The sequence below is a fragment of the Streptopelia decaocto genome, assembly GCF_964273445.1.
Source record: "Streptopelia decaocto genome assembly, chromosome: 5".
In the NCBI taxonomy this organism is placed as follows: domain Eukaryota; kingdom Metazoa; phylum Chordata; class Aves; order Columbiformes; family Columbidae; genus Streptopelia; species Streptopelia decaocto.
In genome coordinates, this window is record NC_138659.1 from 61,470,517 (window position 1) to 61,491,108 (window position 20,592).

Consider the following 20,592-nt stretch of genomic DNA (forward strand, 5'->3'; position numbering starts at 1 on the left):
CCCTGCATTAATAACTAGTAACTGATCCCTTGCAACTGTGCACTTCCCCAAGCATCAGATGGTCCTTAGATTAGCCAGAATGCTTGGCTGGTTCTGAGCACATCTTCAGAAATTCACCAACTGAGGTGACTTGCCCAAGCATTGTCACACTTGGCATCAGAAGAAGGAACAAAACCGGACTTTTGCCCTGCAGTCCTCTGCTCTACCTCATTATACATCAGGAGATGGGATGAGCACCTACACAGGCATAACCCAAGGAACGTGTTGCTTCCCTGTTCTCAGTGCACTAGCACACAAATAACCACTCAAATTCATGGGAAAGGCCTGGTAGGCTCTCAGCAAAGGCAAATTTCACCCAAATCCTACAGTCTTACAGTTTCCAAATTCTTAAATATAGCAATACAATTACACTACATTATGCAGAAACTCAAGTACTGAAGAAGCCAGAAGAAAGTCAGGAAAGTCCTCTTATCAGTCAGGATAAAACTTCTCAACAGTCAGATTTATAGATAGGCTTGCCTTTTACAGATACTGGTAGGTTCTATTATTCTTCTGTGAAAAGCATATTTACATGCAGCTGTAGGCAAATCTATAAAGGGTTTGCAGATCTGTGTTTAATAATGGACTGGATTTTTGCCAGTGTCAATATTTGGCTTTGAGGGAGACAGACAGTAAATGGACTTCCAGCACTGGGGTTCTTCAAAGCACCCCAGGCCAGTTGCTCAGCTGGTAGAAAGTGGTGTAGAGCTGGAGAAAAATGGCCAGTGTGAGGAACTGCAAAACCTTTGGTTCTTTCAGTGATTATTAAGTGGTTTTTAATAACAACATTTCAGTCCGTCCTCTCCTGCTTTCTATTGCACAGAGTTCCTTGAGGCAGGGACTCTCCTGTTGCATACAGAGCAGGCAGCACTGTAGTGACTCAGTATCAGCCAAAACTTCCAATGCTAAAGGGGTAAATAATGTAACTACAACTCATTACATTCCTTAATCTAGACCAGACCTGCTGTACTACTCCATATGGATGCTCTGTGTAACCACCTATAGCAATTTATATAAACTCGGCTTAGTTCACTGACTCCAACTAGAGCAAGGAGTATTTTACTCTGAAGTCAAAGGAGCCACCACAATTTATCCTGAATGCTCCATAGACTCTAGGCTTTCTGCTACCCTGAACAAAAAAGAGTGCAAAAAATGTATTCTGTACCAAGAGGCCATTTGGACCTAGAAATGGACTGACAGTGTCAGGAGATTTAACCCTGAGCCTGGGGGGCACTCTCTAGCTTGCTCATGTACAAGTCTTGTTGGTTTTTAAAACAAAATAAACCCACACAAGGCAAACTGCGCATTTCCCTCAAGTCAGTGCAAAGGCACAGAGACCCACGTCCTGTAGTAAAGGGATATGTTGAAAGCAACAAAACTTTCCAGCCCTGTTCAGTTTTACCATCTGTCCTGATGCATCAAGTGCAATGAAGCTATTAAGGCGCATAAGTGAATGTCATCACTGCAGAAAAATAACACGTGGTTCCTGCTATTTTGGCCATGAGAGCTGGAGAGTTTAAGCAGAGATTTGTGCTGGTATCAAACTGTGGCAGCCTGGGGATACACAAAAACACCCGGCTCTTGGGATGTTGTCTTTTGGAACATACAAAAGCTGAGACCACTCTTGAAATTCCTGTATACAGAAAAAAGCCTTTAGGCCCCATGAGTTAGCTCTGTGCTCAGGGGTACAGCTGTATCATATGCACACCTGCAGCACAACCATGCAGTACATGCAACAGGAGATATCTGCTTGCCCAGTGGAGGCAGAAACCTGATGGTGAGTGAATGCAGACTTACAGCCAAACACTTTTTACAATTCACTTCTTCCTTCTGCAACTCCTTCATCTGAGCCCTGCGATTCTCAGGCAGGAAGCCTGGACAGTTTAGTAACCCAGCACAAGGACAAATTCTGTTCAGCAGGTCTGGTCTTCCACAGCAACACCGGGGAACACCCACTGGTCCTTGACTCCCAACCATATTTACTCACTGTACCTGGTAGGTGTTAGATATCTCTGTAAATTGGATGGTATTCCAGAGAACGTGATCTCTAGCTAACGAGAGATGCACAAAAGAGGTCTGTAGTTGCTGCTGTGTCCTTCCCCAAGTATCTCCTTTATGACTATTGGAATACTAGGTGGACTTCAGGACTCACAGCCAGCCAAGTTCAAGTATGAGAGTAAGATATATCAAGTACAGCTGCACAGAAATTACTCTGATGCTACAGCTGTCCTTCAGCAGATGCACTCACTGCATGGGCAACCAGTGCCTGCAGGTTATCTGTGTCCGCACAAGGTTCCCTGCTGCAACAACTGTGTCACCCTGTCCCTCCTGTCTTTGGTACAAGATGTCACATATTGCCTGACATCCTCAAGCCACTGAAATATCATAAATAAGGGGAACTATCTTCAGACACTCAGATCAAGCCCAACGGCCCCTCCCAAAAGTCCTGCTCAACTTCCCTGCTTCAGTCTCTACAACTTTCCAGCTCCTGCTGCTGGTCCACATAAGGCTGATGCTTCAGCCATGGGCAGAATGACCCGAGTTCACCCTGCTCCCTCTCTCCCTCCCCTCCCCTCTCTCGCTGTACTTGTCTTATCTTAAGCTGACAATTCTTTGGGTAAATCGGCTTAGAGAGTTGGAAGGGCAGTTCCAGCGAGAGCAACCCCAGGATTAACAACCCCTCAATACCTCAGCATTGCTGGATCCCTTCCACACAAGCTCCAGCCAGCATCATGCTTTGCAGAGGGGAAGCTGTGGCCACTTGCCCTCAGTAACACCGTTCCTGACCAAGCTGAGCAGAGAGGAGAAAAGTATTTCCCCTTGCAAGGGCCACTAACCTTGGGAATGGCCTCGGTCAGAGCATAGCTGGCTTTGTCACTGAGCCATACTTTTTCCTTGGGTGAGAGGTCTGCACCAACAGCCTGCAGCTCTGACAGAATAGATCCATAGGGCATCACCTGGATTTTAAACTCAGGCTCCAGGTTGGAGTCGAGCTGTAAGTGCTCCCTGACAACTGGATCCATCATCCGGTCACCATCGATGAACAGCCTGAGAAACAGAGCAGATGGGTGAGACCACATCTGACAGTGGTTGGAGTAAAGGATGGAAGGAGAAAACATTCTGGTGACATTACAGGGAGAAATGAGTTTGTTAATTATGCACTATACTTTGTCCTATATTGCTTTAACCACTGGCCTTCACACAGCTTAAATCCTGCTCTGAAATTAAGATGTATCACCCTGTTGAGAGGAAAGAAGCTGACAGCATTCTTGTTTGTATGACACAGTCAAAATGCCTGCATCCCATCACTGCACTTCAAGCAGGAGAGAGTAACAGAAAGATGTGCCAGGGGAGATTTAGGTTGGACATTAGGTAAAGGTTCTTCACCCAGAGGGTGCCGGAGCACTGGAACAGGCTCCCCAGGGAGGTGTCACGGCTCCAAGCCTGACAGTCTTCAAGAAGAGACTGGACAACACCCTCAGACACATGGTGTGAACTGTGGGGTTGTCATATCCAGGGACAGGAGTTGGACTAGATGATCCTTGTGGGTCCCTTCCAACTCAGGACATTCTATGATTCTATGAAATAATGGCCATTCTTTAATTTTTAAGAGTAACATCTGAAAATGGAAAAGCTACTATTGATCTAAGTACCACATTGTTCTTTCACTGAATTGTAAAGTTCAGCTCAGCCTCCACATACAGCTTGTACTCACTCAGCCAGGTTCTGCCTCATGGATCTGCTAGAAGCTTGGAGATGGGGCTCATTACACAGGGCAGTCACAGGAAACAAGCCTTCTGTCATAAGCCAGACCTGAAACTTTTCTACACAGTCCCTGCATTTTTGAAGTGACTCATCAATGGCATTAGAGAAAAGTTTTCCAGTGTCCAGGCCAGCATTGGCTCTTACCCACATTTCACTCAGGGGTCCAAGGGCCCTCCATGTTATCTCAGGGTGACAGACAGAGGGGTCAGCCACCGCGCCCAAGGTCATGCAGCAAGTCAGCCAAGGTGCTGCGGAGCACAGCAGAGCTCTCGGCTGCCCCTCTAGCTCTGACCAGAGGAGGAGAGTAATTAATGTTGAAGACAAAAGTGCTCAGAAGGGACATTAAAGCACCCGAGTGTAGGCATTTTGAAAAGACAAATACTTTGCTAGAACAGCTCTCCCACAGAAAAATGCATGTTGGGGGACATAAGAGGGGAAAACAAGCACCTGATTGTGTTCATTCCTATGACGGCGTATGCAAAAAATACAGGATTGTACTCAACATCAGAGCCTCGGAGGTTGAAAAGCCCTGGAAAATAAGAATGCCAAGAATTACAGTCCTAGTTCATCTTCTGTAACAGAGAAAGCCAAAAATAATCTCAGCAAAACACAGTCAAGCAATGAATCATGGCGGGGGCAGGCTGCGGGTCCAGCTCCCACCCAGCTGTCCCACGTCCTGCTGCTTTTCCAGCAATCCTAAGTTTTTGCCAGGAGATGGCACCAGAACTGCAGTTTAAACAATCCCATCGGGCAAGGGGCTTAACTTCTAAAGGGGAGCTGGCTGGGAAGAAAGTAGGTGCTGGGAAGAAAGCAGGTACAGGGAAGAAAGTCAAGGACACATATACAAAAAAAACAGTGTTTGCCCTTTCTGGTCTGTGCAACGCAATAAAAGCTCATTTCTCAACAGCCAGAAGACTTCAAAGTTACACGTTATCACTTCATTCCAATCCTTCTTTTGATACTTGAGGGAAGAAGACACAACTGGCAAGACTAAAATACTCTAAAAAGGCCTCTCATTTGGGTGCCTCCAAAGCTCAGATTCAGACTGCATAGTCTTGGGTTTATTTCACAAAGATTTTACCCCACATAACTCCAGGCAAAGTCAAAAGGGGAAGTAGATGTTCAGCATCTCCAAACTCCTGATTTTAAGGTCAAATAAAAACCCCAGGGTACCCAATTAGCTGAAATGAGTTACTCAAGGCAATAAGGCCAGCCAGCAGGAGAGCTGGGGAAAAAAAATATGTCCTACATCACAACCCAGCACTGTATTCATCAAACTGTGCAAATTCTGCCACAAAAGTAAAAATAGAGTTTGAGTCTCCCCAGGGAAGGAGTAGGTCACTTGAAAGCAGGAAAGAACCACAAAGAACTCTTTACTGCACGGGTACAAACTTCCTCACTCAGCTGACTCCCAATGCAGTAAGGAGGCAACAGCCTCCTCTGTGGCTCTCTTTCTGGCCCCAGAAACTTATCTGGAGTTTAATACAGTGAATTGAATTAGATAAAATTAAACTTATTCCCCCTTTCCCCTTTAGGAACCAGGCACCCAGCAATAAGCTTCTCTCATGACCTCCTCTGGTCCATCTTAAAACCCTTGATTCATAACCGAGCTTGGCTTAGCTGGAGACGTTTAATCTGAAACAACCTCAGGGCACCAATTTATCGTTAATTTAATTGGAGATGCGCCTGAAAAGGTGAGCCACACAATCTCTGCTCACGCAGGCCTCCCCAGGGAGGAGTCATATCACCACTCTCTGAAGTTTTTCTTTCATGAGACAAGCTCTTTGCTCAGTGTCCTAGATCCAGGAGAGCCCACAGATCTCAGCAAGCTGGCCTCTCCCAGTGCCAGAGACGCTGCGCTGGCAGTGCTGGAGCTGGGAACGTGCTGCCTGCGTTTCTACATCTCCAGAGCAGACACAGGCACAAGCGGCACGCACACTCTGCCAGTGCTGTGTTTCCACTGCACCAGTCTGCACACTGGTGATTTCTGCACAAAGGATACACAGCACTAGTAACAACAGGCCTTAGGGAAACACTGCTGTTTCTGGCTGTTCTCACTTCCTATGCACTGGGCTGGGAGCCAGGATGTGGTGACCTCGTCATCCTGGGGCCCCAAACATGGAGGGACCCTCTAGTGGGACCCTCGGTTGAAATGATCTGGAAATACAAGTCGAGACCTGATTTACATGTTTTAACCAAAGCATTTGCCAAACACTGGCGAGGTAGAGATTGACTTGAAATGTCATGACAATTAGGAAGATTACTGTGAATGCCATGTACCCCACCCTTGCCTAATGTATACAAAGCCACATGTTGCATTGGTTTGTTTATAGCCCAGCCTCCAGAGCAGAAAACAGTCTCCATCTTCCCATAGGGAAGGCAACATCAGGATATTTTATAGCCAGAAAATCTCAAAGGTCTTTTTTTTTTTTTTTTTTTTCCCTTCAAACTGCCTCAGGCTTTACATATAACCTTTCTTTCCCTTTGCCTGGGCTGTTTTTCAAAGGTGGTGATTTGCTGTGCTTCCTGGGCCAAAAATGTACTCAGGAGCTGTACTTGTGTAAAAAGGCAGTGGGTAGAAATACAGATTCCCGGTTTGTGACCTGTTATCGCCACTGCACTTGATGCAAGTTTACTGACCTCTAACAAACACACTGGCTGTTACAAGTGCCTCCCACCCTGGCAGGGTTCTTCCTTTCCAAGGCAGGAAGGACATTTATTTTGCAGGAAGAACTGAGAAGGGAGATGCAAAGACTTACATGCTACTTCATCCAAGGCTGTTACCACAAACCACAGGACTTTCCTCTCAGCCATTTTTGAACGGAGGGCTACAATTTTGTCTCTCCAGCTGACCCCTGCAAAACACAATATGAAAAGCTACAGTCACCAACTTTGCTGTGTTTGGCTTGTGCTCCTCACTCCTTTCTAATAACTGATATGAACTTTCTCAGACAAGCTGCCCTCCAGACATCCATGGCTCTGTTTTTAAGTTATCTAACCTCTAGAAAATGGTTATTTGAAGTTTTGAGGACAAACAGGCCATTAGCTGAGGTCTGATCACCTTCTTGACCTATTCACAGTGGATCATATTGCACTGCAGTAGTGCTTTTCTCACCACTTTGTAAGAGGAAAGCAAAGGGGGGTACAGCAGTAGAAATAGTCCGTGTCTATTGGGAGTTAAGGTTCTCACCTGTGTAACTCAGGTCGAGTGTGATGAGAGGCTTGCAGGGGCGCTGAGGACAGTCTGTCCAGATTGTATCAATCAGGTTTTCTTTGACAGGCACAAGGTCATGGCCAGCACTTCTCAAGGCTTTGGACATCCTCTTCCACTGATCTGCCAAAGGAAAAAAGAGTCAAGAGTGATGGCTTTAAAGAACATGCACTGGTTGAACAACGGCCCTGTTCACAAGCAGTAAACTCAAGAATCTGAGTCTCCTCCTTTCCTTCCAGCCTCTCCTTCTTCCCATTCCTTAAAAAAAAACAAAGCAAAAGCTACTGCAATAACAGTTCTACAAATGCAGCCACTACAGCCAGGAACAGGTACAGAACCTCACAGTCCTGAAGCCTCATACTTGACCTAAAGAAGAACTGCTCCAGCTGGGAACAGAAGTCACTGGAGGAAGCCACCCCAGTGCAGAACCATGCTAGATCTAAGCCAGATGAGAGATGAGATGGGCTTCCATACAGCCACAAGACTGATCAGTAGCCCATCTGAATCAAGGAAATGTCTCCCCTTGTCTCCCATGACTTTGGGATTGGACCCCATGTTCTGAAGCATAAGTAGATGGACACTCGTTTATCCGATATAAATGGTAACTCTACAGGAATGTGCTTACTACAGGAGAGCTGCAGAGATGCCAAGACCATCAAACTGCAGTAGCAGCATGAGTTTTGCCTTGGTGTTCTGGCTGAGGCATTCAGCAACTTTGTTCTCAAGTGCCCATGAGAAGCCACAGCACAGACAAAAGGAGGTGGATCAGGACTCTGCTTTTCAGATAAGGTCACTGCAAGCCCAGAGAGCAGCTCTCATCCCTTGTGTTTTGGAGTCAATGCACTACTGTGAAGTTCCCACAATACAAGCCTAAAACCCAAATCCAACTTTTTTCTGCGTAACAGTTTAACCCACCACCCCATCTGGGCTGAAACATGGTTAGCTACATACCACCACACAACAGCTTATCCAGAGAAGCAAGGAAGCAAAATCTAGTTGCCCAATCCATAGTCATAAAATAAAGTAAAACCAACCAGCTGGAATAATGAAAGGGTCCACTCCCACCTTCGAGCCTTCTGGGAGCACACTCACTAGCCAATCCTCTTGAGTTGGTGTGTCTTTCAGACCTAAATGGATTTAAAAAAAAATTCAAAGAAGTCATACTGCACAAAGTCCAGGCTAACACAGATACGTCTACTAATGAATGTCTAAACCCATGGGCACAGGACACTAAAGCAGGAGAAGCAGCAGTGTACTCAAGATGGGCCTAAGCCCCTGCATGATGGGGTGTCCCTACAGCCCAAGCTGTAACATTTGCAAAGTGATCAAATAGCCTGTGACTGTTCTCTGTTTATCAGTGCAGCAGCATCCCAGCCTCCTGCATACCCATTTTCATGAGTGTCCAGTTGTTATCCATTTGATGTGCAGCCTGCAGGAAGTAGCGTCCATCTGTCCACATGGCTGCATGCTGCTCAGTCACTATGGCAGTACCTAGGCAGGAAGGCAGAAAGATTTAGAGGAGGGCAACCACCATGCAGAGACACAGACAGCAGGGGGACTGTTTGAAATGTACCCCAATTCCACAAAATGCAGCTCTGCTCACTCTTCAAAGGTTAGTCCAGTTTCAGTGGAGATATTCACTGTTTCCCCTGAACTATGACCTTCCAAATCCTATCAGAGACAGTATGCACAAGGATGCAGCTTAATGGATTGCCTCAGATGAATTCAACTTCAGCATATCTCAACCGGTCAGTGGAACAGGGCAAATGGGGCTTTCCAAACCTTCTGTAAACAGAGCTTGTGGTCTCCACTTGGCTGTTGTTACAGTAACATATACTGTACATCCCTGGACTCCATCCCATCTTCTTACGGGCAGGGAGCCTGGGCTCTGGCCATGCACAAGAAACAGCAGTTACTAGGCTAGCAGACATGGGTAGCACTCCCATCTGTCAGCTGCACCCCTTTTCCAAATGTTAGAGCTCTAGCAGAGATGGCTGAACAGGAAATAAGAACATAAACGTCTGCTGGTTCCAGTGTCTGTCCCATTCCACTGAATGCAGATGGAGGGATGCAAGAAGACAGTTGAGGGGCAGTAACATCTCAGCAAGGCACTCTGCCTGCCCTGCCCTTGGTGATTAGAAAAAAAAGCAACACCATGGCACAAGCAGAAACTGAATTCAAGTCTTTTGAGTCTCTGCATCTTGATCATACTCTCTGTCACCAGACACTTGAGCCCAGATTAGCAGTGCAGAGTTTCCAAACATTAATGTATTGTCTTCTACCAAAACGCCCCAACACAAACCTAATTTTAAGCTGCTTCAGTCTAAAAAGATGAAGCAAGAAACACAAGGTGAGCCCTTGTGTGAAACCTCATGTATTCACTAAGCGCTAGGCTGGGAACACAGACGTTCCAAGCACATAACAAGGGCCCAAAATAGAGAGGAAGGTTATGAAGAGGCCATGCAGAAGGCATGAAATTATTACAGGATTCACATTATCCATTAACAGCAGCCTGCAGCCCTGGATTTATCACCTTCCACATGAGGACCCAGAGTAGTTCATAGGAAATGACGAATGGACTCTCCAAACACATAGGCAGCATTATTTATTAAAACAATCTACAATTAGGTGGGGGAAAAGACCTCCATAGACTAAAGTGAATTTCCAACAATCACACAGCAGAGTAAGTTGCAGAGCTTAGGGTACAACTAGGGTAAAAACTAGGTCTCTTGAAACACAGACCTATCCTACAGCCAAGAAAACATCCTGTCTCGGCAAGATAAGCAAACTTTTCCACAGCATTCAGTTTCCAAATGCAGTGTTTCTGGCCCTGGCTCTGTTCAAACAGAACGGCTAGCTGAAGTCCATCTACTATTCACCCTGCCCAAATAGGCAATGTAAAAATCTGTTCGTACTGGCTGCACATCAAAAGAAATGGCTGTAAGTTACAAGCACCACATTAAAGAGTTAACAGGATATTACTTTATGAGAGGTTCACTCAGGGGTCAAACTTTTTCTGAAAACTTGTTATTGCGCTGATATTACATAATTCCAGTGGGCAGCCAAGACATAATTCTGCAGATGCTGAAATGGGAAGAAAACAGTCCAAACAAGCTGGATTGGTTTCCTATTCCATCCTGCCTCCATGCTATGAATGAAGCTATTTCTTTACGGTGGAATTATGTACATTAGCAATAAACCAAGTTCTGGAGAGGTACCTGCAGAGCCATCAAATCCAGAGATGAACGCCCGTCTGCAATCACAGGGTGCAATGTACTCACTCTGGAAAACAAAAGAGGCAGCAATTATTTATAGCAGCGGGGGGTGTAAAAAATCAGCTGATGACAAATACTTTCATAAGCTTTTTCTCCTAAAGGACACCACAGAGAGAATGAGTTAAAAAATCCTGAGCTCTACTCCACTGGAACATTTAATCATCTGTGATTATATTGTATTTATGTTCAACTGGGTTTGTTGTTTTGCCTTTTTTTTTTTTTTTTTTTTAAGCACTTTTCTCCCACAAACGTCTGTAAACACTGAAGGGCTTCAGAGTTTGCAGATGTTTATTTCACACTCAGTCTCCCCTTTGGGCAACAAACAAATGCTGCCTTTGAAGCTGCAATGTGAAAGGAAGAGAAACCAGAAGTATCCCTTGATCTTGGAGACCAGAGTAATCAGCGCATAAAATCTGTAAAATTCACTATCTCCAGTGAAGTCCCCTCACTGGCATTTATAAGAACTCTTTTAAGACTTTCTTTTCCACAACAATGAATTGAAAGAAAATCATCAAGGTGGTAAAACTGTAAAAACTTTAACCCTTAGGACCTTTCATAATTAGATGCTGATCCTCTCACTTCTTCCTTGCCTACTCAAAACCCAAGTACACCGATACCGCCAGACTATGGCTTGGTGGGTGAGAGGGAATCAAGGACTACTAGTCCATCCTCACCCCAAAGCCATCACAACCTGTGTTTGTGGACACATCTGTTGGCAGCTTTACATCAGAGCCTGAGAATACACAGACACCTGGCATGCACAGGAGCTGCCAAAATTAAAAGAACAACTGTACCTTGAAATGGCCCACATACCATTTGTATGGAATCCCATTCTGGTAAGTTCTGAGGTCAGAACTGCTGAGCAGGCCTGTTAACTAAGTAGCACAACTCAGCAAATCAGATTAATCCAGGCTGACAGCATCAATGTTTGAGCTGCAAAACCCCTGGATTTGCACCTTACAAACATTGTGAAACCAAAGTCTGCTCCTCTGCCCATAAAGTTTCCCTGCTCCCAGCTGTGCTGTGGCAAAAGAAACACTTTGGGGACTGAGCTGATAAATCACAGCCTGATCCTCAGGTGGCTTTAGTTCCTACTGTGACAGATACTACATTTCCCTGTCTCTGGCCATGGTTATTTTTAAATCACCTGACTGTTAGAAAACACTCCCTTCAAATCTTACTCTTCACTGTTCTAAAGAAGGCAGAGGGTTCAAAGCACAGGAGTGAGTGAGAAGCACAAAGTGCAGCAGCTGGGACTAACTCTGTATTTCTGCTTCAAATCACCCCACGGTCAAAACCCCTCCAGAACAGCCATGTCTCTTCCCTCTTAGCAGATGTCCTAGGCAGCAGCTACCAACCATTCACCACTAAAGTTTTGGAACTGAGCTTTGGGACAGCAAAACCCATGGCTCAAAAGAGGATCTGACTGAGTAGATTTTGCTCCTGATTGCCATGGAAGAACTCCATGATATGCTTCCAAGAAATCCTCTGTTTTATCCAACCACTAATGAAAGTTGGCAGAAATGGGACAGGTATGGAGACCACAGGTGCCCTCATCTCTAAGCCAGCCCAGTTCCCCGTCCCCCTTCCTGACTAGCCCCACAAGCCCCCAAGGGCTGTGACATACACCCATCAGCTGTGGGAAGGAGAGGGGTCAGGACACTCACCTCGGGAAGGGGTGACTGTCCTCTGCACACCTCCAGCTGACAAGGTTGGATCTGCCCCAGCCCAACACAGCACCCCCATCACCACTAACCCCCGTTACAATAACAATGGAGGCATCAGCATATAAAGAGGACAAAATCATTCTGGGAACAGAATCAAGTGCTCATTTCCCCATTTTCCTATGTTCCTCAGCTCAAAGATGGGACACCGTCTCCCAGGGTCTGGCACCTAAAGGGGATGCTAGAAATTTCCCATTGTGAATCATATCACTAAGTATATCTCAAACCAGACCAGTGATTTGTCTTCCCTTTCTCTTGACCAGTGCAGCAGAGACTAAAGGCTGGTTTACTTGTGCAAACAATCTCATGATCATAGCAAGAGTTATCATGGAGCTAGCTGCATTAACAGCACAGAGGAGTGAAATTAATTGAAACAATTTTAAAAAATCTTAAAGGAAAAAAGTCTATTAGTTTTAGATCTGGTAAAAGCTGACCTAAACTAACAAGACCTTGACTGCCTGGGAAATACCTTATGCTGTTCCATTCACAGACAAATCCAGGGAATATTTTAAGAGTTTACAATGAAGCAGATGGGCTTTAAAAGGGAGCATGAAGGATCTGGAGGAGAATATGGTTCATTCATCTTTCAGTCTGAATTCTTGCACACCCACCTGTTTTGTTCCACGCAGTAACCCCCACTGTGCAAAGATGAGCTCATGTTTTGCACAAGCTAAAATTACAAGGGGAACACCTGCATACGCCACACAAAGTACAGGCCACAGCACAAGGTATTTCCCTGGGGCTTGACTTGCAGCTCCGATGGCCTTCAACCTGGCCCTCCTCAGGCCTGTCACATCTGCTTTCCACCACACCTGTCAGTCCTTGACACGCAGACAAAACGGGGGGCTGCATCACAGAAACCCTCAGCTAAGCCAGGAAGAACCTCAAAAAAATCAGTGGTGCTTATTACCAGAGCCTGCATGGTTGGGTCACTAACATGTTAAAGGTTATTCTATCTTAACGTCAACCAAGATCAGCAATGAAAACTGCAACTCACTCACCTTAGAGCTATGACACCAATGCCATTAAAGAACAAACAGCACTGTGCACTTGGAGGGAGGTCGGTATTCCCTGCCTAAAACCTAACTGCATTGGTAAGATCTGGAACAGGTCAGTGCAACCTGTGCACAGGCCGTCTCTTGCTTTATTACTCCGCTGATTCCTCAGCTCAGAACAAGCGTGTGTCAGAGGAGCCAGACCTGAGCAGAAGACAGCACCTCTGCCAACCCAAACATTGGGCTCTGAGCTGGGCAGGTGCTTCCTTGATGTGGAAGAGCAGCCAGATCTGACCAAATTTGTTTTCACTGAGTCAAGGCCTGGGGGTGGAAACCAGCTCCTGTTAAGCTGTGACTGGCTCCAAATCCAAGCTCTAATCCAAACATCATTCCCTCCCATTAAGAAGAAAGCTCCTCCAATCTCTGAATATTCATTCCCATATGGGCAAACTCCTGATTTAATGCAAACTGAGTGACTCGACATTAAAATGGATCCTGCATATACCACTGCTACAAACCAAAAATTCAGGCGGGCATTTTTAACCGAACCAGAAAGACTTCAGTGCCTCATTCCCAAAAGCACAGTGTTTCACCCTCTCATGATCTTTTGACACCTAAAGCCATAAGATCCACTCAGCATTCATGAAAGGACGCAGGGCTCTTCGTATGGACTTCAGCTCACTTTTGGCTGGGACTGCCCTCCTTTCTCACCAGCCTTTGGACCACCCAGGTCCCCAAGGAAACAAACCATTTCTTCTGATTCTTTATCACCAGCATCAAAAGTTTCAAAAAATCAAAGCAGCCAACACTCAGGGCTGGCTGGAAGAGCCACAAATCTAAGGTATTAACAGCTTTGGTTAAACCGGAGTCAGAGCCAGCTGTGTTTGAGAAGCTCTGCAAGTCTTTCAGCTTCTTGCACAACTAAACATGGAAAGCAAAGGATCCAACTGGTGGCAAGCCTCCTGGCAGTATTATAACCTAAGCCTTCTAGCTTTGGCAGGAAAACCAATATTAAAAGCATCAGAAAGCTCAGAGCTCAAACATTCCCAGTGTTACAAAGATAAATTAGTCAGCAAGTTGCAGCATTGGGGTGTATCAGTACCAATCTAATCCAGGGGTTTCTTTGCAACCTAGAAGGGAATAAAGTTTCCCCCAATCTAAACCCTGTGTCAACACCACAGGAGGGAAAGCCTTCTTTGTTGAGTAGTTCTCTGATGTGGATCCCAGGGCAGCCTCAGGAACAGCTGGGAGAGGCAAGGACAGCAGTAAGCAGCTTGGGCTGTGGGGAGGAAATGGCTCAAGCCACCAAAAGCTTGAGTATCATTAAACCGCAGTCTTCTAAGTCACAGAGGGAGCTGCCTAAGAGCAAAATCTCACTGCAGGGCTGTAAAGTTCTTATTTGCATACAGGAAACAAACCCCTGCTTGGAATGTGGGGAAGCTGCAAATCTCAGCTCATCACAATCTACCTGGAATCAGCAAGCCTGTTCTGGGATCAACAGGTTTCCACAAAGGCCTAAAATTGCACCAATTCCCAAACATCACAGACAAAATCCTGGTCAGGAGGCGCCAGAATCAGCGGCCTTTAGTAATTGTTTCCATTCAGATAGATTCGCTCTGCAGAGAAACCTGACCAACTCGCCTGGCAGGAAATAGCAACATGGGGTTCTCTGCTTAACTGCACTCTGTCAAGGAAAGGAAAGCAACAGAAAAACCCAGAAGTCCTGAGGGTCACATTCTTCAACTCACATGAGAGCATTTAACATCTAGTGAAATGAAACCAGAGTTATATATGGACAGAGGCAGCCTGAGGCAGGAATGCAGCAGACAATAGCAGCTGCAGAAAACGCCTTCCCTCTACCTGCCCAAGTTTGGATCTCCCTAAGAGGAAACATGATGCTGCACATGTGGTCCCAGGGCACAGGCAAGTCTGGACCCAGCTCACTCCAAAGCTAAGTCAAGGGCAAAGGTTCCGATTCAGTTGCATTTTGCTCTCATGCACCCTGGGGTAAAAGGGAGCTCTGGGTGTGAGCCAGGAAAGCTTCAGGTCTTTTGTTTCCTGAAAATGGCTGCAGAGGGAAAAACCCTTGGCAGCTCTTGGGTCTCCTAACAGAGCAAACAAAAGACTGAAACTACCATATGAGCAGGCAAGGGAGGTAAAAGGCAGTTCAGTGATTTAAAATTAATGTCACAGGCTACAAAAATCTTAACGATGGAAGCAGCATAGAACACAGTTACTGCCACAGGTTAGCAGCCCGGGCCCAGACTCCCCTGCTGTATTCAGCACACAGAACAAGCTGATGCAGAACAGTACTGAAAGAGAAGTGTCATCGTGGCCTGTTCCCTCCCTGCCTCCCCAAAGGCCCCTCTGCATGGGATCTGAAGGGCATTAGCATAAGGCAGCAAACTCCAGCAAGAACTGGATCTAGCAAAGGGAAAGCTCTGCAACTAATCCTTTACCACCTCGCTTAAGAGTATGTCTTGATCAGGAGGTGCTAATGGGGAAACTAAAATCCAGATAACGTCTTTTCCTCCCCCAGTAAACTCATTCTTCCCAACAGCCAGGATGGGGATGGGGACAGCAAGTGGGCAAGCTCCCTTTTTTGTAGACAATCTGAGACAATCTGATGAGAAGCTGCTGGTGGAACATCCACACAGTTTTGTTAAAAGAATATAAACTCCTCGGTCTTCTGAACAGACTTCAGTAACTTTTTCCAACATGATATTTTTCAGGTTAACCAGGCTTTTAAGCTAGAACTATTAAAGGAAGTGAATGAAGGATGATTTTAGTTATCGCTGGCTTTTATTTTTTGCAGGGAAGGAAAGCACAATCATTCCCATAATCCATCCATACCTGGTGGGCATCTCCAGAGGGCACTATGTAGGCTTGGACAGGCTCCTGGACATACTTAGGACTCTTCATCACCTGCCGCAGTTGCTTCAGCAGCTCTGTTGTAATTTTTGGACTCATCTTCCCGCCTGCAACTAAAATAAAGCACAAAACTTCAGAGCTTCTCCAGCCATCTCAGGCGACTTACATGGACAGGCTGGAGACTCTCACTACTGCAAACTCCCTTTGAGGACAACTGTGCCAACATCATCCCCGTCAGCTCAGAATTTCTCCTGTCTTGTCACTTCACTCATGTTCCTTGAGAATGAGGGATCAGGTTGAGGCCAGAGAGTCAAAGCTGGTCTACCCTGTAAAGGACCTTCCCATCAGGTGAAGGACTGGCACACCCACTGATGATATACACAAGCTTAACACACTTGCCAACCCTTCCTGCATGTGGACAGCACCAGGAACCAGAGCACCTCAGACATGCCCTATGACCGCCAGGAAAGGTCTTGGCATGTAATGTTGATGGTCTGAAGTACCCACAGATCAGAAGTAGCCCCACCAGCCATGTGCACAGAGATAAACCTTTAGTCTTCTCCCTCTGGGGGCACAGATACTGTGGCTGATATGCCACAGGAGCACAGACTGCTGGGAGAGCAAGCCATGCATGTTAGGAACTCAGAAATGGACCAGTAAAGAATGCAATTTTTAGAAGTTCACCATAGCCCAGGGTTTCACACTGGATTGGTGAGGAGATTAACTCAGACAAAAGAAATCTCCTCCCAAGGACATACAGAGGGATGTGTTCACTGGCCATATTTACCTTTGGGATGCAGAGCAAGAACACAACTCTAACAGCAAGAACAGCCTGTTGAGCTCTCACAAGTGACTGCCACAGAGAACCAGGGAGGCTGAAAGGAACCTACTCTGAAGACCTTTGGCAAGCGCTCTGCAGATGTCGGCTGGTGGCAGGCAGGAAGGGGTGGGGGATAGGCTAGATGGAAGACAGCAGATCAGAGGGAAAAAACAAAGGCACAGGGCCTTGCTGTGGTTTTGCGCTGGATGTATCTTTGGCATTGCAGTGAACATGAGCCTCCAATTTACTGCCCAGAAACCACCAACAGCCAGGACCTGCTGTGAGTACCACGCACAGTGATACATCAGGCCGTGCTGCTGTGCTGGCGCGAGTGAAGGCTGCAGTGGAAGGTACCAGCTGACTGTGGAGGATGTTCAAGCTGAGGGGGAGGCCTGGCCTGAAAGTCTATGAAAATCAAGTAACCTGAAACTCTTCAGAGGTTCTCTTCACCTTTTCTTCACTCACATCTCCAAAGGGTGCCCAAAGTGGGATAATCCCCTTCCCGGTTTCCTGCCCATCTTTTTCACATTTTTAAGAACGTGCTGAGATCTTACAGCTTTAACACTGTCACCTTCCAGGGCAAGGTGGGCAGGGACTCTGTGCTGCTTGAATGCTGTGCAGTATTTTGTTCTGACCAGTTCATTTCACAGCTCATTTCACAGCCATGTCCACAAACGGATCATAGATGGGAGAAGCAAATAGAATGCAAGTCTCAATCATTTTTTGCTTATCCAGGTGCTTATTCTATTTACACCTCAGTAACTACCAGGAGCCCCAAGAAACATCATGGTCTTATGCCAAAACACAGTAGGGCGCAGTCCGTGCCCTGTGATGGTTGCCATCTAAACGGGAAGCCAGAAATCTGCCTCCATTTCACAAGCAATAGGAAAGCATGATTTGACCAAGGTCACACGGCAGCACCATGATCTGATGCATTCAGGTGTAAAAATCTCAACCCAAGAACCACCATTCACACATCTCATCGCAGGAAGTATAGAGCACATCAGACTTGTGTGTGACTGTTTGCTCCCAGGTACTCTGTGTTTTAAAACCCAGGCCACAAGAAGCAAATCAAGTTCAAAAGGCACCATATACTAAACCTTCAAATTGGTATCTAGACTCCAGTGCCTTCACTGGGATTAGATTACAGCTCAGATTTATTTCCAGGACAAATTCCGTACTTTTATACAGTGTTTACAAGCTACAGTGAACTTTATTATACTGTGATTGTTTCTGCCTGTCCTCTGTAACGACCTGCTGTAACATTCTATAACACTGCTGCTGATTTATGTTCAGATAGAGGAAAAACACAAAGGAGAGGGAGCAACAACATAGCGACTAGCCAGCAGAAAGGAATCTCTTTCTACAAACTCATAAGGACACAGTTTCCTTTCTTGACCTGTGCTTTGTCTCCAGGAGTCTGAAAATCTCATTTAAAAAGGCAAGAAATGACAAGGCTTTGCCTTTTAATAAAGCTCCTTGCTGACAAGCCATGGTCCTCTTAGCAAGCAAGAGGTTCTCTCAAGGACAAAATAAATATAATTTTAAAAGTACTCTCCGTGCTGAAAGATTTGCTTGCAATATCAAAAACACAACTAAGCTAGATTAGCAACAAAACCCACATTAAGGACAACATCTATTTTATATGACCCCTACAGTATAAGAAATCACTTTGAAAAATTGTCCACAAACTTTCCAGAAAAAGAGAACATATCTTCTCCTAGATCTTGGGTAGTCACTTACTCTGGTCTCCCTATAATTCTTAACAGGTGACCCTTCCTACTGGGCCATAATTATAAGACTGTACAAAGTTAAAACAGCTTTTGTATCACTATTTAATCACTCCAGTCATTAAAACCAAACACAGCTGACATTAAGGTACATTTAGCAGTACAAGAAACAGTCCCATTTCCTGCCCTAACTTTTTCAAAGGTATCAGACTGACATGCGTTACCTGCCTCTGCAGTTCCTCAAGTCTGGACGCCTCTTGCCTCTGCTCACACAAAATACCATGCAGCTCTTTGCTCGGCCTTCATAAGCTCCAGTCTGCCTGAGAAAGCAAAGGGCGAAACTGAAACAGCTAACAAACTTCGTCCCCCATAAAATATTCTCATGTTCAGCAAAGAGCTGAAAATGCATTAACACTATGTTCCACTGGCAAGATTAGAGATGCACTAAGGGTGAACCATGGTGGAGCAGGGAATGTCAAAGGTCAGGCCTTTACTTGACAAGACTTACAGCTATATCTTGCAAGCGTGTACTGTTTTATGCCAGTTTGTTTTCACAATCATTCTGTGAGAGGCCACTCCCCATTTTACAGATGGGGAAACTAAGGCAGAGCAGAAGTAACTGCAGCATGATGGCAGTAAGAGTTGGATCCCAAAATCTGTCATTGTCTAGACATGCATTATCTACACCTCATTCACACCACAGCAGTGAGTTCTCCAAGAACCCAGGCCAGACCCTGCCTGGACAGCATCTCCATCAGACACAGGGGGCAAAGACAGACCACAAAAATGCTGCTGGAGGAACTAGACATCTCCTCCTGCCACCCCCACACACAGAGCAATGGGCTGACACAAGGCCAGGCGCCAGCGATGGCCAGGGTTGGGGGCACCAGGCCCCCTGTGTCAGGGTGTGCGCCAGTGCCACCGCGGGGCAGGGGGAGGCCAGGAGGTCAGGCTGCAGCTGGATCTGCCTGTGGCTGCTGTGTTAGGCCACACCGAGCGTTAATGTCCTGTTTGCTTCAGATACACTCATCCTGATAATCTCCTCTTCGTTTTCTCTTTTAAAAGCAAACACGTTCAAAATAAGCATGTAAGCCTGCAGTGTCAGGAACCAGCGACACCATCTCAAACCCGGACCCCCCTGGCTGCACCCACCGCAGTGCTCTGAGGCGCGAACCCCACTACTGCCCCCAGCACCCGCCTGCAACCCAAACTCACCGAGCCCCCCGGCGCGGCCACCCCCTGAGCCAAAAGCCTCCCCCAAGGGGCTGACGGGGCCGCTCGGGCCTGGACACCCCGACTGGGCCCGGATCCCGGGGAGGCCCGGGGCACCAGGCCGGCAGGGCACGCCGGGCCCAGGCCGTGCCGCAGCCCCTGGGCCCGTTCCAGGTTCCCTGCCATCCCGGCTGGAGCTCCCACCGGGCCTGCCCCCACCCCACCCCGCCGCCCCTCACCTGCCGCCGGCCCGCCCGCCGTCCGGCGCCGCGACGTCAGCGCCCACGTGGGGCCGCCGCGGCCACCCGCCGCTGACGTCACGGCGGACGTCACGGGGGAGCCGGCGGCGCGAGGCAGGGGGATCCCGGAGCGGGACGGGGACCGGGATTCCTGCCGGGCGGGCACCGGCACCCGGGGACAGCCGGACAGCCGCCGCCCGGCCTGCCCGTTCGTCTGAGCCCTCCGGGGCTCTGACTCGTCCTCCCGCCCCGGCGGCCCCCAGCTCGGCTTTCGGGCTCCGTCTCCCGGGGCAGGTGTGCCAGGAAGCCGGTGTGAAGCCCAGGGCAGGCGGGGCGTGTTGCAACCGACGGGAAGCGTCGGCGTTTGGCGGCTGCCGGGGCTTCCCCGAGGGGAAAAGAACGGAAGGGAGCGAATCGCCTGGCACCACTTCCGGGCCTTGTCCCCAAAACCTGGGGCTGCGTTCGGCTCTTTGATCCGCTTTGCTTTTAAACTTCCAAAAATACTGTCTGGAGGAGGACTCGGACGTGCCCGGCTCCGCTCCCTGCTCAGCCCGTGCGGCTCGGGCGGCCCCGGGGCTGCTGGAGCTCCGGAGCTGCCTGAGGGGTTTGGGAAGGAGCCGGCGCGGGGCCGGGTGCTGGGGGCTCACGGCTCCCCCAGTACTGAGCTGATGGGCTTTGGGTGCCCCACAGCTTTACCTCTGGTGCTGAGCA

The 20,592-nt window shown here is 47.3% G+C and overlaps 1 protein-coding gene across 1 annotated transcript in view; it reads right to left on the minus strand.

The window, feature by feature from the left end:
- Positions 1-20,010, minus strand: part of XPNPEP1 (X-prolyl aminopeptidase 1) — a 32,200-nt gene extending 12,190 nt beyond the window's left edge. The window contains exons 1-10 of the mRNA XM_082054709.1: positions 19,882-20,010; positions 18,655-18,750; positions 15,863-15,993; positions 10,234-10,297; positions 8,402-8,506; positions 8,050-8,142; positions 6,995-7,138; positions 6,564-6,659; positions 4,252-4,333; positions 2,877-3,087 (exon numbers count right to left, since the gene is read on the minus strand). Coding sequence (XP_081910835.1) covers positions 2,877-3,087; positions 4,252-4,333; positions 6,564-6,659; positions 6,995-7,138; positions 8,050-8,142; positions 8,402-8,506; positions 10,234-10,297; positions 15,863-15,979 — 912 coding nt within the window. The 5' untranslated portion in view covers positions 15,980-15,993; positions 18,655-18,750; positions 19,882-20,010. The remainder of the gene's footprint in view (positions 1-2,876; positions 3,088-4,251; positions 4,334-6,563; positions 6,660-6,994; positions 7,139-8,049; positions 8,143-8,401; positions 8,507-10,233; positions 10,298-15,862; positions 15,994-18,654; positions 18,751-19,881) is intronic.
- Between the last annotated feature and the right edge of the window lie 582 nt (positions 20,011-20,592).